This window comes from Carcharodon carcharias, chromosome 20, assembly GCF_017639515.1.
Source record: "Carcharodon carcharias isolate sCarCar2 chromosome 20, sCarCar2.pri, whole genome shotgun sequence".
Taxonomy (NCBI): Eukaryota; Metazoa; Chordata; class Chondrichthyes; order Lamniformes; family Lamnidae; genus Carcharodon; species Carcharodon carcharias.
In genome coordinates, this window is record NC_054486.1 from 15,751,822 (window position 1) to 15,772,537 (window position 20,716).

The 20,716-nt window shown below is 43.0% G+C and overlaps 1 protein-coding gene across 2 annotated transcripts in view; it reads left to right on the plus strand.

The window, feature by feature from the left end:
- LOC121292679 (cysteine-rich motor neuron 1 protein-like) overlaps positions 1-20,716 on the plus strand; it is a 305,563-nt gene that overhangs the window by 230,625 nt on the left and 54,222 nt on the right. For both annotated transcript variants that reach the window (XM_041214956.1, XM_041214957.1), the window contains one exon: positions 20,417-20,614. In XM_041214956.1, coding sequence (XP_041070890.1) covers positions 20,417-20,614 — 198 coding nt within the window. The remainder of the gene's footprint in view (positions 1-20,416; positions 20,615-20,716) is intronic.

A 20,716-nucleotide genomic window follows, 5' to 3' on the forward strand; every position in this document is an offset into this window, starting at 1 on the left:
TGGTCCAAACTGTTTTTTGCCTTCGGGATTTTATTAATAAAGTTTCTCTTAAATCATTTCCATTGAGCAGTACAGAGTGATGTATCTAGAGCACTTTGACTTTGTGGGCTGGTCCGATTAGGGCTTATGGGCTGTAGGTGGTCCACCAGCCGGTGTCTGAATGCCCTTCAAGTCAATAGAAATCAACAATTGTGCTCATTTTTGTTCATCCACATTAAATGTTAAAGTCAGTTACTAGGTTGCAATATTACTGTAACAAAATTGTAAAGTTCCCTTGTGTTGTTGATATCTCTTAAAGGCATACTACATAACATTGAGAAGGGAAATGTGTCACGTGATCCAGTCATAGTTTCACTTTTGCTTTGAGCAAGGCGCGCGCACACAGCCCTGATATCTTAGAGCTTGGTACAACAGTTCTCATGTGCCTAGTCTTAAATGAATCCACAACATGTTTACCCAATCCCTTATGAGCGATTGATGCCTTGTGTCTTGTACAGTAAATAAGCCCAAGGTGTCATTATAATAGTACAGTACCTTGAGGACTGGCTAGTCATTGAGATTGTGTTGCCCCACGTTTAAGATCCTGGAACCTAATTGCCAAAGAGATATTGTTCCATCTCTTGTGTTCCTGTCATGGACTGAATTGTAGCCTGGCCTTTTTTTATACTTGTGTTATCACTGTTGATCACACCATTCCTCTTCACCGCCTCTTGTCCATGATCCATCTATTTGCTACTATACTTCAACTCTATTCCTATCTGTTCCAATGTAACAGAAAATGCTGGAAATACTCAGGTCTAGTAGCATATGTGGAGAGAGAATCTGATGAAAGGTCACAGACCTGAAACGTTAACTCTGTTCCTCTCTCCATAGATGCTGCCAGACCTGCTGAATATTCCCAGCATATCTTCTGTTTATCTTTCAGGTCTCTCAGTATTTCACAGAATCACAGAATTTTAATGGCACAGGTGGAGGCCATTTGGCCCATCATGTCTGCACCAGCCCTCCAAATGAGCATTATGGCCCAGTGCCATTGCCCTGTCTTTTCCCCATACCCCTGCACATTGTTTCTATTCAGATAATCGTCTGATGCTCTCTTGAATGCCTCAGTTGAACCTGCTCCCATCACACTTCCAGATCCGAACCACTCATTGTGTGAAAGTTTTTTCTCACGTCACATTTGTTTCTTTAGCAAATAACTTGAAATCTATGCCCTCTCGTTCTCGATCCTTTTATGAGTGGGAACAGCTTCTCCCTACGTACTCTGTCCAGCCTCCTCATGATTTTGAACATCTCTATCAAATCTCCTCTTAGGCGCCTTCTCTCCAGGGAGAATAGTCCCAACTTCTCCAATCTAACCTCATAACTGAAGTTGCTCATCCCTGGAACCATTCTTGTAAACCTCTTTTGCGCACTCTCCAATGTGTTCACATCCTTCCCATAATGCGGCGCCCAAGAATGTACACAATACTCCCGCTGAGGTCTAACGAATGCCTTACATAAATTCCGCATAACCTCCCTGCTCTTGCATTCTATGCTCCTATTAATAAAGCCCAGGAATCTATATGCTTTATTAACTGCTCTCGCCACCTGTCCTGCCACCTTCAATGATCTATGCACACATACACCCAAGTCTTTCTGCTCTTGTACCCCCTTCAAAATTTCACCCCTTATTTTATATTGCCTGTCCACATTCTTCCTACCAAAATGCACCACTTCACACTTTTCCACATTGAACTTCATCTGCCATCTATCTGCCCACTCCACCAACTTGTCTATGTCCTCTTGAAGTTCCACACCGTCCTCCTCGCAGGTCATAACACTCCCAAGCTTTGATTCATTCGCCAACTTTGAAATTGTCCCCTGCACATCAAGATTTAGATCATTAATATATATTGGGAAAAGCAAGGGTCCCAATATCGACCCCTGGGGAACTCCACTACAAACCTTCCTCCAATCCAAAATATATCCATTGATCATTATTCTCTGCTACCTATTTTTCAGCCAATTTTGTATGCATGTTGCTACTGTCTCTTTTATTCCATGAGAAATAACTTTTCTCACAAATCTGTTGTGTGGCACTGTATCAAATGCTTTTTGAAAGTCCATGTACACCACATTAACAGCATTACCCTCATCGACCTTTCCTGTTACTGTTATGGCACAACAGATGATAAATGCTGAGCTGCTCATGTCCAAGAGGGAAACTTGAAACAACTGTCACAACTGTTTTGCAATGTGTATTTTTATTTTGAGATGTGTGCCTTGAATTGAGTAGCAATAAGTCCACTGAGTCTGAGGGTTTTTTACAAAGCTAAATTAAATATTTATTAATTTTAAAAAACTTTAAGCACATTCATAGGTCTACAAATTACTACTTTGATAACTCCTAGCTCCCCCAATTAACCTGACTCCCAGTTACACGCCCATTAAGGCAACAGTAAAAACAAAATAGATTTTCCCAAAACCAGGCAAAGCACACAATACCCTGGAAAGGGATTTTCACTGTGAATTCTCTTGGCTTTGGTTTTTATAGGCAGCAGCTTGGTACATAGAGGCTGGAGGCTTTTGACACTTGTTAGATCTTAGAATTCCTTCTCCTTATACACAGCCTCATCCCCTTTATACATGTTTCTCCATTTTTAATATAAATCCCATTGTTCCAATATCTCTTTGGACTTCACCTTTCTAATGATAAAAATCTTTCATAGTATCAATTTTATCAGTAAGCTTTGGGAAAAATAAACATACTGTTTGGCTTCTACTGGCTAAGCGTAACATTTCACCCTCTCTTTTGAAATTCAACTATTCTGGTTTATCTGAAAGTGTAAATTTTCCTTTACACCTCACATTCTAAAACTTCAGCCATGTTTACTTATTTAGCATTTCAAACCTAGCTTCTCTTATGATACATCAAAGTCTTCAGACCAGCTGTCTTTAATTCAATTAAGTCACACAACACACGCACAAGTGCTCACTCTCCAGACCCCACTATTACTACTTTACAATAAATCCCTATAACATTCTGAAAATTATTATGCTTTTGTGACAGTTACCTCTTCAAAAAAAACTCCAAGTTAGTTAAACACGATTTCACCTTCAGAAATTCATGTTGGCTCTTTCTTATCAGCCCATACTTTTCCATGTGACTACTAATTCAATCTTGAATAATTGTTTCTAGAATCTTGCCCATCACAGAAGTTAAACTGACTGGTGTGTAATTGTTGGGCTTATCCTTACAACTTTTTTTGAACAAGGGTGCAATCTATGCAATTCTTCAGTCCTCTGGCACGGAGTCTAGGGAAGACTGAAAGATTATGGCCAGTGCCTCTGCAATTTCTACTCTCACTTCCTTCAGTATCCTTGGATGTACCTCATCTGGTCCCAGTGCCTTGTCAACTTTAAGTGCCGACAGTCTATTCAACACTTCCTCCTTATCAATCTGGAACCCTTGTAGTGACAGAGTTTCCTCGTCCGTCACCATGGCCTGGATAACATCTACCTCCTTGGTAAAGATGGATGCATATTATTCATTTAATACCTTAGCCATGGCCCCTTCGTCCATGTGTAAATTCCCTTTTAGGCCCCTAATCAGTCCTAGTCCTCCTTTCACCACCTTTTTACTATTTATATGCCTATAGAAAACTTTAGGATTGCCGTTTATGTTGGCTTCCAGTCTTTTCTCATAATCCCTCTTTGCTTCTCTAACGTGCTTTTTCACCTCCCCTCTGAACCTTCTCGACTGTATTTTCTACCTGGCACATAAGCACACTTTTTCTTCTTCTTAACTTCTATCTCCTTTTTTCATCCAGGGAGCTCTGGATTTGTTTGCCCTACCTTTCCCTTTTAATGGAATATACTTTGACTGTGCCCGAACTAATTCTTTTTTGAAGGTAGCCCATTGTTCAGCTACAGTTTTTCCCACCCATCTTTCATTCTAGTCTATGTGGCCCAACTCCATTCTTGCCCCATCGAAGTCGGCTCTCATCCAGTTAATTATTCTTACTCCGGATTGCCTATCATCCTTTTCTATCATCACCCTAAAACCTGCAATACAATGATCATTGCCTCCTAAATGTTTCCCCGCTGACCTACTTGACCTACTTGGCCCACCTCATTTCCATGAGTCAGGTCCAACAGTGTACCTTTTCTTGTTGGATTGGACACTTACTGCTGTAGAAAATTTTCCTGAACACATGTAGAAATATTTGCCCCTCTCATAACCTTTACACTACCACTATCCCAGTTTACATTCGGGTAATTAAAGTCACCCATTCTAACTACTCTATAATGCTTGCATCTCTCTACAGGATAATTTCCCTGCAGAATTGTTCTTTTACGTTCTTCTAACTATCTATTGGTCTCTAGACTACACCGAGCAATGTAATTGCACCTTTTTTGTTCCTTAGCTCTAGCCAAATTGATTCTGTCCCTGAACCCACTGGGACATCATCTTTCTCCAGCACAGCAATGCTCTCCTTAACCAGTAATGCCACCTCTTCTTTCCTTCCTTTTCTGAACACCTTGTACTGGGAATATTTAACACCCAGTTCTGCCCTTCCTTGAGCCAGGTCTCTGTTACTGCCACAACAACATATTTCCCATCTGCACCTGTAACTCCCCTATCATATTAACTATCCTCCATGCATTCTCATACATGCACAGTAACCCTGATTTAGATTTTATTACTTTCTCCCTTGCCCCGACTTCAGCTATCAACTTACTATTCTCTATGCTAGTGCTATCTGTCCCTCCCAGTATTTTGCGTACCCTGGTATTCGTCTCTCATATTTTCTCTTGGTTCCCATACCCCTGTTGAGTTAGTTTTAAGCTTTCCTGGCAGCACTAGCAAAATGCCCCGCAGGGAACTCAGTCCCAGCTCTGTTCAGGTGCAACCCTTCTGGCTTGTACAGGTGTCATCCCACCCAGGCCCAGTCCCAGTGTCCCAGTAATCTAAAACCCTCCCTCCTGCACCGTTGTTCCAGCCATTCATTCATCTGCCTTATCCTTCCATTTCTGTACTCACTGGCACGCAGCACTGGGAGTAATCTGGAGAATACTATATTTGAGGTCCTGCTTGCTAATTTTCTAAGCTGCCTAAATTCTGATTTCAGGACCACATCCTCTTGCCTAGCCAGGTTATTGGTACCAGTGTGGACCATGACCTCTGGCTGATCACCCTCCTGCAGCCATTCTGTGACATCCTTGACCCTGGCACCAGAGAGGCAACATACCATCCTGGATTCACATCTATGGCCACAGAAATGCCTGTCTGTTCCCCTAACCAATGAATAGCTCTTCCTTTTTCCTCCCCTCCTGTACAGCTGAGCCACTCGTGGTGCCACAAACTTGGCTCTGACTGCAGTTCTCTGAGGAACCAGCTTGCAAAACGGAAAACTAATTAGTGAGCAGAGGACTCCTGCACTACCTGCCTACTTCTCCTGGACCATCTGGTGGCCACCCATTCCCTCTCTGTCTCCAGGTCCTTAAGCTGTGGTGTGACCACCACTCTGAACGTGCTATCCACGTAGCTCTCAGCCTCGCGGATGCGCCACAGTGACTCCAGCCGCTCAAACTCTGAAACCCAGAGCTCAAATTCCTGCAGCTGACAGCACTTCCTGCACATGTGGTCATATTGGACACCGGGAGCCTCCATGATTTCACACATGTTACTGGACACGCATTCCACTTGACTGAGCTGCCCTGCCATGTCTTAACTCTACTTCCCTTAACTTCATTCTACTTTGGATTATTTATATTACTTCATTATATTGGCCCTAAATTTCCCTTATTCCTGACACTTCTCAGTTAAATCCAAGTATAGCTACTTGTTTAAAAAATTACACTTTTCTAATTTACTCACCAGGTCCTACTTACCAAGGCCGCTGCTCTTCTTTGTCAGTCCCAATATTGCATTGCCTATCTTTCCATGTTCACAGATTAAGCCAATATGTTTCCGTTCTTTTTCCCTCTTAACTGTGATCAATTTACCACACATTTACAACATAATCTATAAATATGGGATTAGTTTCCAAAATGTAGGCCAGTGATGCTCAGCTTTAATTTTCCACTTTCACCCTTGATTTCACAAAAGCTTTGGTGTTGACCTCTTCTGAAATCAAATTGAGATTGAACCAGAATTATTATTTTTTTAAACAGCTCAACATCACCAGGCCCAAGACCATTTCATTTGGGTCTATCTTGAGCTCGGCACCCCGGCTCCTAATCCTTTCCCCTCCTGGATGCCTGCTAAACCTTAGCTGAATGTGTGTGACCTTGGTTCCCCACTTGATTCTGAGCAGTACTTCTCCAAGACCATTGACATCCACCTCTAATAAATTGTCTCTCTCCCTCCCTACCTTTCCGTCACTACTGCTGAAATTCTCATTCACAATTTTATCACTTCCAGGCAAGGCATTTCCAGTTGATCACTGTTCAGTCCGCAAGCGTGACCCTGAGCTTTTGGTTGATTGTCATTTTAATTCCACCCTCCCCCCCCCCCCCGCCCCACCAACACCCCCAACCATTCCCCCTTTCCATCCTGGCCCCTCTGTCCTTGGATTCCTGCACTGTTCTTCTGAAGCTCACCGTAAATCTCCAGGAACAGCACCTCCTCTTTCGAATAGACATTTTTCTCACGTCTGGACTTGACATTGAATTCAGCAATTTCAGATCATCTTTAGGACAGCAGCTACTGCTAATGATTCTGCTGTTGCCATTTACACCTCCTCCGGGCCTGCCTTTTGTTGCTTTACTTATCCCATCATCTCTGCGCCATCATCTCTTTTGTCATTTAATCTCGCTGGCCTTTCAGACCTTCACTGCAGACCTTCCCTTTAGTTCTTCCCTCCCCTCCCTGCCTCTGTACTTGCTTCAAACCTATTACATCTCTAACTTTTTCCAGTTCTGATGAAAGGTCATCAACCTGAAATGATAACTCTGTTCCTCTCGCCACAGACCCTACTTGACCTACTAAGTATTTCCAGCACTTTGTTTTTATTTCAAATTTCCAGCATCCACAGTATCTGATTTTTGACATTTCTAGTGCTCCCTTGCTGGCTTTCCAAATTCGACTTAACATAAAGCACAATTCTTCCAGAATTCCATTGGCCACCCCCTATCTCGCACAAAATGCAGCACACCTACCATCCCAATCATTGTCGGCTATGTTAATCCCATCCCAAGTCAGTTGGTGAAGTATGAAACTAGACATTAATACTTTTCTTGATAAGGTTTATTTACAAAGTGCAGCATTACATATACTTGGGTCCCAGCAGTCTCGTTATAAGTGCTCTAGGTACTTAAGATAAACAAATGAAGGACGTTGTTGAATTAACAATATAACTAATATACCATTAACACCTTTACTGGTTCCTGCTCTTTCTCAGTGTGTTGACTTCAAATCGTCATCCTCGCCTTCAGATCCCTCAATGGACTCTGTCTTCCCAAACCTTTATAACCATGTCCAGTCCTACATCCTTGCCTAGCACCTTTTTCTTTCTCCAGTGTTAGTCTATGTGCAATCCCCTCGCCTCTGTTCTTTCATCAGTGGCAGAGATTTTAGCTGCCTTGCGCTGATAATCTGGAACACTCCATCTACCATCCTAACCTTTGTGTTTAATTTGTTTCCATTTTAAGAAAACATCCATAGAATCTACCTCTTCACTGTGGCTTCAACCACCTCCCTTTGTCTCCCCTAGCTTGGGTTTGTTCACTTCTTCAAACCCTTTAAACTCTTTTGCTAAGCTAAATGCACTATGCTGTCAATCACATTACTTAGGATACATACATAGGATTTATGGCACAGAAACAAGCCAGTCGGCCCACCCAGTCCATGCTGATGTTTACACTCCACTTGAGTCTTCTCATGTCTTTTCTCATGTGAATCTATCATCATAACTTTTTATTACCTTCCCCCTTAAGTGCTTCTGTCTTGGACAGAATTTGTGTTTTCATTTGCTGCCCGTGGTTCATATGTTTGCATGTAAGAGCGTTGTGTTTTCTTAGCCTCAGAGTGAGTGTCCCAAGCTTTTTGTGAGTTGAAAATAAAGATTATTATTTATTATCACACACTTACCCTGAATTTAACACAGCATTTCACTTGCTCATCTCTCTCATACTTCCATGCACACAAAGATTAGATACAGATGGAGGTTATAGACTGTTATAGTTTATAATTATCTCAGTCTTTTTGTGGCAAGCCTGTGGTTTCTTAGATGCAGTTGATGCTTTAAAGTTGAAGCAAAGTTCATGTAAAGCGAGGAATTCACAGGCTATGAGGTTTCTTATACGAATTTCTAGGAGGTTGGTTCTCAGGTGAGCTTCAATTGGAGCAGGCTGAGGAGTCCTTCTCTCAGATAGGGTCTCCCATTTTCAAGGTATTGCTGTTAATTACCTTAGCTGCTTGCTGACTTGCAGCTAGTTTGGTGGCTTTTTGGTGAAACGCTCTGTCTGCAAGAAGTTCCTTGCTGGTTTTCAAAGCAGACAACAAAAATGGTTCCTTCATCATGTGACTTCCACAAGTCCACAGCCCTCCTTCTAAACAGAAGGTGTGTTTATGTATAGCCATGCATTTCTGGTATTGCCCTTGTAAATCTACCCTGCACCCTCAGCAGTGTCTCTAACCCTTTTTATAATATGGTGATCCGAATTGAATGCAGCACTCCCAAGTGTGGTCTTGCTAAGGTTTGGTACAAATTTAGCATAACTTCACAACTTTCCAATTCTATCCCTGTAGAAATAAACTTTAGTGCTGCAGTGCACCTTTTAGTGATTGATGTATTTATACTCAGATCCTTTGTTCATTTACCTCATCTAGACTTGCACCATCTAAGTTCAGGGTAATCTGGCAAACTGGATAAAAGGTTGGCTTTGTAACAGGAAACAAAGGGTAATGGTTGATGGATGCCTTTGCAAATGGAAAGTTGTCTCAAGTGGTGTTTCACAGGGCTCGGTATCGGGACCCTTGCTGTTTGTGTTCTATATTAACGATTTGGACGTGAATGTTGGGGGCACGATTGGGAAATTTGCAGGTGACACAAAGATTGGCCGAGTAGTGGATAGTGTAGAGGATAGCCATAATCTCCAAAATGATATAGGTGGGTTGGTGGAGTGGGCGGTAAAGTGGCAGATGGATTTTAACATAGAGAAGTGTAATGTCATACATTTAGGGAGGTCAAACAGTTACAGGGATTACACAATAAATGGGAATATACTAAGAGGGGTAGATGATGTGAGAGATCTTGGCGTACAAGTACACAGGTCCCTGAAGGCGGCAGTTCAAGTAGACAAGGTTGTAAAGAAGGCATATGGAATGCTCTCCTTCACTGGCAAAGGTATAGAATATAAAAGTAAGTATATAATGTTGGAATTGTATAAAACACTGGTGAGGCCACAACTGGAGTATTGTGTGCAGTTCTGGTCACCACATTACTGGAAGGACGTAATAGCTCTGGAGAGAATGCAGAGGAGGTTTACAAGAATGTTGCCAGGGTTAGAAATGTGTAGCTATGAGGAGAGATTGGATAGGTTGGGGTTATTTTCCTTAGAACAAAGAAGGCTGAGAGGTGACTTGATTGAGGTGTACAAAATTATGAGGGGAATAGATAGAGTGGACAGAATAAAATTGTTTCCCTAGGTGGAATTCTAGAACCAGGGGACATAGATAAAGATAAGTGGCAGAAGGTGTAGGGGGACATGAGGAAGAACATTTTTACATAGAGGGTAGTTGGTGTCTGGAATTCACTGCCCAAGTTGGTGGTAGAGGCAGAAACTCTAAACTTTTTTAAAAAGTACCTGGATCTGCACTTCAAGTGCTGTAAGCTGCACGGCTATGGGCCGGGTGCAGGAAGGTGGGATTAGAAAGGGCACTTGGGTGTCCTCGGGCTGGCATGGACAAGATGGACTGAATGGCCTCCTTCTGTGCTGTAACTTTTCTATGGTTCTAAGTAATGAGTGACCTCCCTATTCTTCCTACCAAAACATAGTACCTCACATTTATCTGTGTTGAACTTCATTTTCCAATTATTTGTCCATTCTGTACATTTATCAATGTCTTCCTGTAATTGGTTGCAGTCCTCCGCAGTATTGACTATAGCCCCCAAACTCCCCTGAAATTTGGAGTCATGCGCAAAGTTAAAAATTGTCTTTTTGATTCCAAAGTCCAAAATATTAATGTAAATTGTGAAGAGAGTGATATAGAGGAATAGTTAAATTATAATGGGGGCTGGCCTTGTTTCAGTAATGGCACTTAATCAATTGATTCAGGAATTGGAACTTTTGAGCCTTAGTAAGAGAGTGATGAGACAGAAGGAATTTAAAATGCGTGGTGTCAGGTTAAGGAATTCGCATAAAGATAACAACCATCACTACTGACGGGCTGAAAATTTATCTCTCATTGTGGCTAACTTTTAGTTTTTAATCTGATGCTGAGAACTGCATGGAATTTATCACAAAGAAAAATGTAACTTTGCCATTTCCATTGAGTTCTTCATGGATGATGCAGCTGAAAGGATGTTTTCTGCTAACTCTTGTTCTGATAAGAAATGAGAAATTTTGTTTACCCTTCCATTTTGCTTAATATAAAATGCATCTTGATTGCTATAAAATATGTGGTCTGTTCCTTGTAGTTCAAGCTAATGCACTTCAGAGTGGATGAATGTTGGGATTTTTTTTCCCCCCTGACAACTCTGATTTGCTGATTGGCATGAAGTGAAATTTAACAAATCAAAGGTCAGGAATTTGCATGCAGGGTCACCATGACTTAGAAGTGTTAGCACGACAAATTAGCTACCTTTCACAGTGAAAATCCTGATGATTTACTAATGGATTCGTTTTCTTACCCACCAAAAAATTATTCAAGAAATAAATACTGTCTTATGCTTTTCAACTCTAAAATAACTCTCTCAAGGCAAGAGCTTATTATATGTATCAGTAGAGCTTATTATATGTGTCAGTGTGTGGGAACATGACTCATGTTCATGAGCACAAGGTACTAAACAGCAGAGAGTAGTTGGTTGAAAGGAATGAATATTGGCAGTGTCCAGGGTGCAAAGAATCAAGAATGACAGAACAAGAACATGGCTTGGACAAGAAACAACATTTATACAAAATATTCAAGAAAGACCACAGTAAAGGTTTGGGCTCATTTTAAGAATGGAAATCTTTAGAATACCTTTCAAGGCCTGGTACAGAGCAGTATGTGGAACACAAAGCTGAGGAAGTCTCAGAAAGCACTGGGTAAACAGTCGAGAGTGGTTTGTCACAAAGAGGTACAGATGACTGCAGTGCGCAAACCTGCTAGTTCAGAACTGACAACAATGGAATGAATTCATCCAGTCCGATTATTGCCGCTGAGCTGTCAGATGGGAATTTGGTGGTCGTGGAGGTAACTCCAGAATGACTTCAGGGAGTACTTCAGAAAAGATTTTCGAAACATATCAAGTTAAAGTAATGAATTAGAGTGAGTAACTAGAAATAATTTGACTAAACAGCCAATTAAACTCCCTTGTATTAAATGTATGAATTGGTATAGTAGGATCAAAGTGCAGGTTGATATGCTGCCATGCATGATTTTGACCTCCCTGCCCTTATTACCATCTATGGTAACTGTACATATATAAAGTATGCTTTGGCTGCATTCCTTGAGCAAAGTTGAACAGATCCAGAGTCAAGTTGACAGAATAAGCAAAATTCCCTAGATTCTGAAAAGGTCCCAGCAGATTGGAAAGCCACAAATGTAATATCACTGTTCAACAAAGAAGGGAGACAGAAAGCAAGAAACCATAGTTAGTTAGCCTACCATCTGTCATTGGGAAAATGCTAGAATACTGAGGTAGTAGCAGACATTTCAAAAACCGGAATATAATCGGGCAGAGTCAACATGGTTGTATGAAAGGGAAATTGAGTTTGACAAATTTATTAGAGCTCTTTGAGGATGTAACAGGTGGGTGAATAAAGGGGAACCAGTAGATGTGGTGTATTTGGATTTCCAAAAGGCATTTGATAAGGTTCCACACTAAAGGCTACTGCACAAGATAAGAGCTCATGGATGTGTGTGTGTGTGTGTGTGTGTGTGTGCGTGTGCATGTGTGTGTGTGTGTGGGGCGGAGGGGGGGGGGGCGATATATTAGCATGGATAGAATATTAGCTAACTAACAGGAAATAGGGAATCAGGAAAAATTAGTTATTTTCAGGTTGGCAAACTGTGACTAGTGGAGTGCTGCAGGGATTAGTGCTGGGGCCTCAACTATTTACAATCTTTATTCATGACTTGAATGAAGAAACTGATTGCTATAGCCGAATTTGCTGATGATACAAAGATAGGTAGGGAAGCAAGTTGTGAGGATTATACAAAGAGTCTGCAAAGAGTTATAGATTGGTTAAGTAAGCAAGCAAAGGTTTGGCAGTATAATGTGGAAAAATGTGAGGTTGTCCATTTTGGCAGGAAGAATAGAAAAGCAGAATTTATTTAAATGGCGAGAGACTGAAGAATGCTACAATACAGAGTGATCTGAATCATAAAACGCTAGTATGCAGATACAGCAAGTAATTAGGAAGGCAAATGGAATGTTGGCCTTTATTGCAAGGGGGATGGAGTATAAAAGTAGGGAATTCTTGCTACAACTGGACAAGGCATTGGTAAGACCACACCTGGAGTACTGTGTACAATTTTAGTCTCCCTACTTAAGGAACAATATACTTGCATTGGACGCAGTTTAGAGAAGGTTCATTAGACTGATTTCTTGGCTGAAGTGGTTGCCTTTTGAGGAAAGGTTGAGCAGGTTGGGCCTAAACTCATTGAAGTTTAGAAGAATGCGAGGTCATCTTAATGAAACATGTGAGACTCTGAGAGGGCTTGACAAGGTTGAGAGGATACTTCCTCTCATGGGGGAATCTAGAACAGGGGGATATAAGGGATCTCCCATTTAAAATGGGTTTGAGGAGGAATTTCCTCTCTCAGAGTTGTTAGTCTTTGGAATTCTCTTTCACAGAGAGCAGTGGTGGCTGGGTCACTGTATATATCCCAGGCTGAGTTAGACAGATTTTTTGATTGAGAAGGGAGTTGAGGCTTAATGGGAGTGTGGAGTCTGAGGATGGGGGATGGGAGTAGACAGGAAAGTGGAGTTCAGGCTGCAAGCAGGTCGGCCATGATCTTTTTGAAAAGTGGAGCAAGCTTGAGGGATTGAGTGGCCTACTCCTGCTCCTAATCCTTATAATCGTACTCCACAGCAGTTGCGATGGAGAACATTTTCTAGAGCAGATGTTCCAGAAGGTGATGACCCCACAGGTCACTGGGATTATAAGAGCTGGTGTGAGAGGCTGGGTAACCAATCAGCAAAGCAACAGGTATCGGTAGAAAGGGACTCATCTCTGGAGCTCAGTTTGACTGATGTGTCCAGTTAGGTATCAGTGATGTGGATGAAAAGGGTGATGTGGAGGTGGTTAATCATTAGTGAAAACAGGGCACTGAGGAGCAAACATAATCATGAAAGAAACAGTACAGCTAGTGAGAACGTACAAGTGGTGATCGTTCGGGGTTCTTCTGTAGAGGTGATCCAGAATCCCAAATAATGTTGCTTCCATGGTGCCAGGATTCAGGAAATCATGAAAATACAAAAGGTTCTGGAACAGAACATGTTCAAAGCAGTGCACAAAATCATGAGGGGTCAGGTGTTATGAAACACCAGTTGGTAAAGGCTGAGTTATTTAAAATCCCAGAGGGAAACTTTAAATGACTGCCAGAACCTATATTTTCAATTGGTATGTTTGAGACACAGCTCTGAATTCAGAAATGAAGCCACCAAGCCTCCAGAGGTTTTTTTATAAATTAAATTAAACATTTATTAACTTTAATAAATTAAATACATACATGTTGACGACTTACTACCATAATAACTATTAAACAAATCTCCAAATGAATCACTCCCAGATAACCTTCCCCAAGGCAGCAATAACCCATAGATTTAAACAGACACCAAGCAAAGCACATTTTATCTTATGAGGTTCCTTTCAATTTGGCTCCTTCGCAGACACAGTGGTAGGCTTACAGGCAGCTTAGATATAACATGCCTTTAACTTCCACACAAAAACCTTCTGTATATACCTAGCCTTCCCTTTGAATGTAAATTCTCATTGTATCACTGGGCCCTTTGAGCTCCACCCCTTCTAACAATGAAACCCCTTTCATAGTACCAATTTTATTAGTAATTTAAATGTATTGCTTGGTGTTTCCTAACTAGGTGCAAGATTTCACAACCCCCCCTCCCCCCGCCGCCTCTGAATGGCTTATTCAACAAAATGCAAACATCCTCTTTACCTTAGCTTCCTTACTGTTTAACATTTCAGAGCAACTACACATCAAAGCACCAAGACTAGCTTTAATCCAATTAGCACACACACTCACACCCACAGACATAGACCCTACCACAAGTCCAGTTTAAAATAATTTCCAATAACATTATATACATTAATATCTCTTCATGATATCTGGGCAGAGTAGACAGGGAGAAACTATTCCTGTTAGCAGAGGGGTCAAGAACCAGAGGGGACAGATTTAAGGTGAGTAGCAAAGGAAGCAATGGCAACATGCAGAAGACTTTTTTATGCAGTGAATGGTTAGGATCTGCAATGCACTCACTGAGAACCGGTGGAATCAGATTCAATCGAGGTCTTCAAAATAGAATTGGATAATTACCTGAAGGGAAAAAATTTTGCAGGGTGAGGGGGAAAAGACAGGGTAGTGGAACCAGCTGAATTATGTTTGCAGGAAGCGTCATGGACATAATGGGCTGAATGAGCTCCTTCTATGTTGTAACCATTCAATGATTCTAGGCAGACACACAGCCACAGGGAGTGGCTCATACAGGCGCCGATGGGGGAGGAGAAGGGACTAGTTCTGAGGTCCTGCAAAAAGATTTGCAGTATTAAATTCTAGATTAAGGGACTGAAAATCTAAGGTAGTAATTTCTGGGTTATTCACAGAGCCACGTGCTGGACCAGACAGGGAGAGAAAGATTAAAAATAGGAACAGAAAATGTTGGCAGACCTCAACAGTCAAGCAGCATCTGTGCAGAGGGAGTCGAGAGATAATGTCAAGAATTTTTAACATGGTGAATGGGGGGGAGGGAGGTAAAAAATGGGGAAGTTGACAAAAGCATGGAGAAGCTGGTTCCAGCTGGCCAATTTCTACATTTCAATTGAGTGCATTAGACTAAATCCACACACCCCCATCAGGAGAGTTGCTCATACAATTACAGTGATAGTCAGCTGCTTTTTTAGTTTAATGTTGGCTCCATAGGTTTCCTAAGCTTCCTGAAACTCAGCGTGAAAGCAACTCGAGAGCACAGCGGCAGTTAAAGGAGACGAATCAATGTTAGATATATAGTAATAAATATTCAGTATTGCGCTTTGGCTGCATTAAACTGGCATTCAAATTAGGAGCAACATGACCAGCCATAGTTGCATGCTGGTGGCGGACTGGTAGTTGCAAAACAGAGAGGGGAGCAGCTCAAAACGAGGCACTACCTACACAGAGTCTACAGGGCCTTTCACAGTATCTGAGTAGCTCTTACCAAAGTCATATTGTGGCTACAAGAGCAGGTCAGAGGCTAGGTATCCTGTGGCGGGTAACTCACCTCCTGACTCCCCAAAAGCCTGTCCACCATCTCCAAGGCACAAAGTCAAGTGTGTGATGGAATACTCTCCCCTTGCCTGGATGAGTGCAGCTCCAACAACACTCAAGAAGCTCGACATCATCCAAGACAAAGCAGCCCACTTGATTGGCACCCCTTCCACCACCTTCAGCATCCACTCCCTCCACCTCTGACACACAGTGGCAGCAATGTGTACCATCTACAAGATACAATGCAAAAACTCTCCAAGGATCCTTAGGCACTATCTTCCAAACCCATGACCGCTACCATCTAGAAAGACAAGGCCATCAGGTACATGGGAACACCACCACCTGAGGTTCTCTCCAAGCCACGCACCATCCTGGCATGGAAATATATCACCATTCGTTCACTGTCGCTGGGTCAAAATCCTGGAACTCCCTCCCTAACAGCACTGTGGGTATACCTACACCACAGGGATTGCAATGGTTCAAGAAGGCAGCTCACCACCACCTCAAGGGCAATTAGGGATGGACAATAAATGCTGGCCCAGCCAGTGATGTCCACATCCCACAAATGTATAAGTAAAATTAAAATTTTTAAAAGCTTTCTGGACTTGAAGGAGAGAGAGAGAGAGCGAGAGTTTTTTTTTAGCATTTCCTGTTTTTCAGCTGGGTTTTTTCAGTGTTTTCTGTTTTCTCTCTAGCCTTGAGTTTGAATCATAGAATTGTATAAATTTGCAGCATGGGAGGGGGCCATTCAATTCATCTCTCAAATGTGCCCCTTTTCATACCTCTCGCTGTGTTGCTAAGGTTGGTTATAAACTCATAACCAATCTCATCAAAAATGAAACATGGTGGCATTTCTATGACTGAGCCAGTGCCAATATCTAAACTCTTATATATAACCTTATGTCAACCCTATCACCAAGGAGACGATAAAAATAAACTTCCCACATATGTGACAATACAGTCTGAGGCTGCACAGCTACCTCTATAAGCTCTCAGGTATTGTGCATGATATAAAGGAAGAACTACCAAAGTAAATAAAGAACTGCTTCATACTTGTCACAGTTCAGTGTCTCTCTCTGGCTAAAACAATGGCAAAAACAGGCAAAAAGAAGCAAAATAATAGCAAATCATTAATTAATTGAACCTATTTTTAAAGGAAGTAGGAATCCCTGTTTAAAGAAGTTATTTATTTCTCCCTCTTAATTTCCTGCACTGGAATCGCTTGTTGTAACCAAGATTATTCTGAGTTTTATTCTGAGAATACTGTGAATTCGGAAATGCGGATGTAAGTCTATAAATTGCAAACTTTACAATGTTCTATTGCAACAACAAAGATGATGTCACCTTCCATATGATATGTCTTCCTTTTTCCTCAACTGAGGATTCCCTTCCATTGTGGTTGACAGTCCCTGGACTGTGTCCGCCCCATTTCTCGTATCTGTTCTCACCCCTTCACTCCCAGAACCACGATTTCCTTCATCCACACTATCCACCCACCAGCCTCTAGATTCGACAGATCATCAGGCTTTTTTCGCCACCTCCACAATAGAAGACACATCTACCCCTCCCCTTTCAGCATTGCAAAGGACCGTTCCCTCCACGACACCCTGGTCCATTCCTCAATCCTACCAGACACCCCTTCCCTTCCGATGGCACCTTCTCATGAAAGCGCAGGAGGTGCAACATCCTCCAGCTGCCCTTTGCAATTTTCCCTTCTTACATTCAGCAGCCTCAAACACTTCGCCCCCCCACCCCCCAGGTGAAACAGTGATTTATTTCTGCTTCTTTTAATTTAGTATGCTGTGTTTGCTGCATCACAATGTGGTCTACCGTACACTGGGGAGACCATACACGGATGGAGTTGTTGCTTTGTGGAGCACCTCCGTTCAGTTTGCAAGCGACGCTGCGCTTCTGAGCCCTGTTGTTTTAATTCTCCGCCTCATTCCCTCTCTTCCTTTGGTCTCTTTGTAACCAACACAATGTTCGCCATGGGGTACTCTAACGAAGCTCAATGGAATTTTGAGGAGTAGCACCTCATCCTTGAATTAGGCACTTCACAGCCTTCCAGATTCAGCATTGGATATGAACCACTGTGGGAGGGTGGTGGGTGGGGGAGGTTGTCATTCTGCTGTCGCCAATTGCAGCACCTCTATATCCAATACCCCTTCACCTTGTCACTGCCTCTATGCACCTAAAACCTGTTGCGTCTTGAACATCTTCCAGTTCTAATGAAAGGTCATCGATCTGAAGCATTTGAAGAAATTGTAATGGGCAGGGGTGTGTGTGTGTGTGCGTGCGTGGGTGCGGGCAGGGAGTTAATTCCACAAAACGTGACGACCAGTCAGGATTCCGACATCATCTGGTCCACTTCCGTATTTGACCGGAATAGGTTTGTAGGCACGCAGGGAAACCACCTGGTTAAGTTATTGTCATGTGGAAGTACATCATTAACTTATGGCTTAAATAGCATTTCGAGCTTTAGCAGCCAGCGCACCTATTTCCCGAGCTGTCGGCAACTTGCCAGGGTTAACCAGGTGAGTGTACAGCAGGGAATGCTCCTTCAATGTAACTGACAGGCTGGGAAGGCTTTGAGCAGTGAAATTGAAGAGCTCCAGCCATAACCAGTGAAAGGCTGGTGCTATAGCACTTCTTCTAGGGTGTTTTCTCATTGCTTAACAGGTGATTGCCAACCTGTTGGAAATTGGCTCACCTCTCGTGCACTTCACACACCTTCAGCTACAGTTCCTTGCTGCCAGCCTTCACCATGGTATGGAAACAGTTTAGGCAGCAGCATCTTGCACCTCTGATGAGGAACTAGTGGAGCAGCAGCAGGAGCAACACCGCCAACCCCAAGGAGATGAGAACAACCCCCAGCCCCTCAACGAGGCACAGGGCCTACAGGCAGAGGATCAGCTCCCATTTCCTCAGGAGGGTCAGCCTTTCAGGACAGGTGACTGCTGACACCTGCAGCCCCTGGAAAAAGGTCTCTTTCCCTGTGGAGTAGGTGGATGCACATGGTTAGTGGTCGTCAAGGTAGCTGTCACTGAAGGGACATCGGCCTCCGAGTCTCTGTCTCTCACCAAGGTTGTGTGCTCACTTCTGCAAGGAAGCACTGCAGAGAGTTTGACCAGAAACTGAACTGGACCAGCCATATAAATACTGCGGTTGCACAAGCAGGTCAGAGGCTGAGAAATCTGCAGTGAATAACTCACCACCTGACTTGCCAAAACTTTTCCACTATCTACAGGGCACAAGTCAGGGGTGTGATGGAATACTCTCCGCTTGCCTGGATGAGCGCAGCTCCAACAACACTCAAGAAGCTTGACCCCATCCAGAAGAAGGCAGCCCGCTTGACTGACACCCCATTCACCACCTTAAACATCCACTCCCTCTACCACTGACGCACAGTGGCAGCAGTGTGCACTGTCTACAAGATGCACTGCAGCAACTCACCAAGCCTTTTTCAACAGCACCTTCCAAACCATTTAAGATGGACAAGGGCAGTGGATTCATGGGAACACCGCCACCTGAAGGTTTCCCTCCAAGCCACTCACCATCCTGACATGGAAATACATAGCTGTTCCTTCACTGTTGCTGAGTCGAAATGCTGAAATTTCCTCCCTAACAGCACTGTGGGTGTACCTACCTGCAGCAGTTCATGAAGGCAGCTCACCATCACCTTCTCAAGGGCGATTAGAGATGGGCAACAAATGCTGACCTTGCCAGCAACGCCCATATGCTGTGAAAGATCTTTTTTGAATTATCAGCTTTAGAAATCACTTGTGTGGAGAGGAGGGAAGGCTGACATTTGTGGAGGGTGCCTATGCTATGAGAGCAAGAGGGCAATAGGATGAGGGTGAGTGTTTGCTGTTCAGTTGGGGGTGTGAGATGATGCCTGGAGAGAGAGCAGTGAGTTGAGCTATAATGTAAGTTGTCTTGAGGAATGATGTGCAGGAGAATGCTGGGGAAATCATAGTGTGGGGCTTAGCACTTGAAAGTGATACACCGCTTGCCTTTCCCACCACCCTGAGACCCTGTATCCTCTTGGGGAACTGTCTCCCAAGTTGGGGGGACCGCACTTTTGTTGCTGACCTCCTCGACCACTTCCATCCAAGCCTGCCTGGTTGGAGAGGTTTTCCTCTTCTTCCAGTCCATGGGAGAGGTCACTTCACTGCAGTCCCTTAGACCCTGCAGCAGGACCTCCAGGTGAGGTTAAGAGACCCAAGGAGCCTTTTCTCCATTCTTGTGCTTGCTGTAGCCCCAGGACTCCAGCCGAATCTTCCTGACCCATGCTGAGGACTCTTTAATTAGAAATCCTTTGACAGATTCCACGCAACACCCCTCACTCTTTCTGATTGGCTGGGGAACCCAGAAACAGGATCCTAAGCCGTGGTTTGGCCAAAGAGTGACAGAAAAGCCTATTCCATCTGCATTTGAGTTCCCAAATTCCACAAGTCTGAGAGTTGAAGACTCTGCCCACTAACTCGGTTTCTCTCTCCACAGACTCTGGATGGCCTGCTGAGAATTTCCAGCATTTTCTGCTCTTGTATCACAACCAATGACTGGTCAATGTTTCACTTTTAAATCGCAATTTCTTAGTTTACGTGGTTATTGTAGAAATTCATTCCTAGTACAATTTCCAAGAAAGTCATGAAATATAACTCTTTCCCCATTCAAGAAACGCAAAAACCCTTTTCCCTTCAATCAGCATATCGTGCTGTGTGGGAATAAATCATGTTGACTCCTCATGCTTTTTTCAATGATTTAATCTCTATCCTTCATTGTTCTGTGCAGACCCGATTTTTCCAGCTGTTGGTGGCCTTGGCTGTTTGGCTAGAAGTCAGATTCGAGCACATGGTGATCAGTGGCGAGAAGATGACTGTACTTTCTGCCAGTGTGTCAACGGGGAACACCACTGCATGGCCATGGCGTGCAAGCAGACCTGTCAGAATCCAGTCAAAATACCAGGGGAGTGCTGCCCCTTCTGTGAAGGTAAATACTGTCAGCGGTGCAAACTTCGGTGCTCTAATTTTAACAAGTTGCTCATGTTTAACTCAAATGTAGAATTAGAACTTCAAATGAAATACCATGACA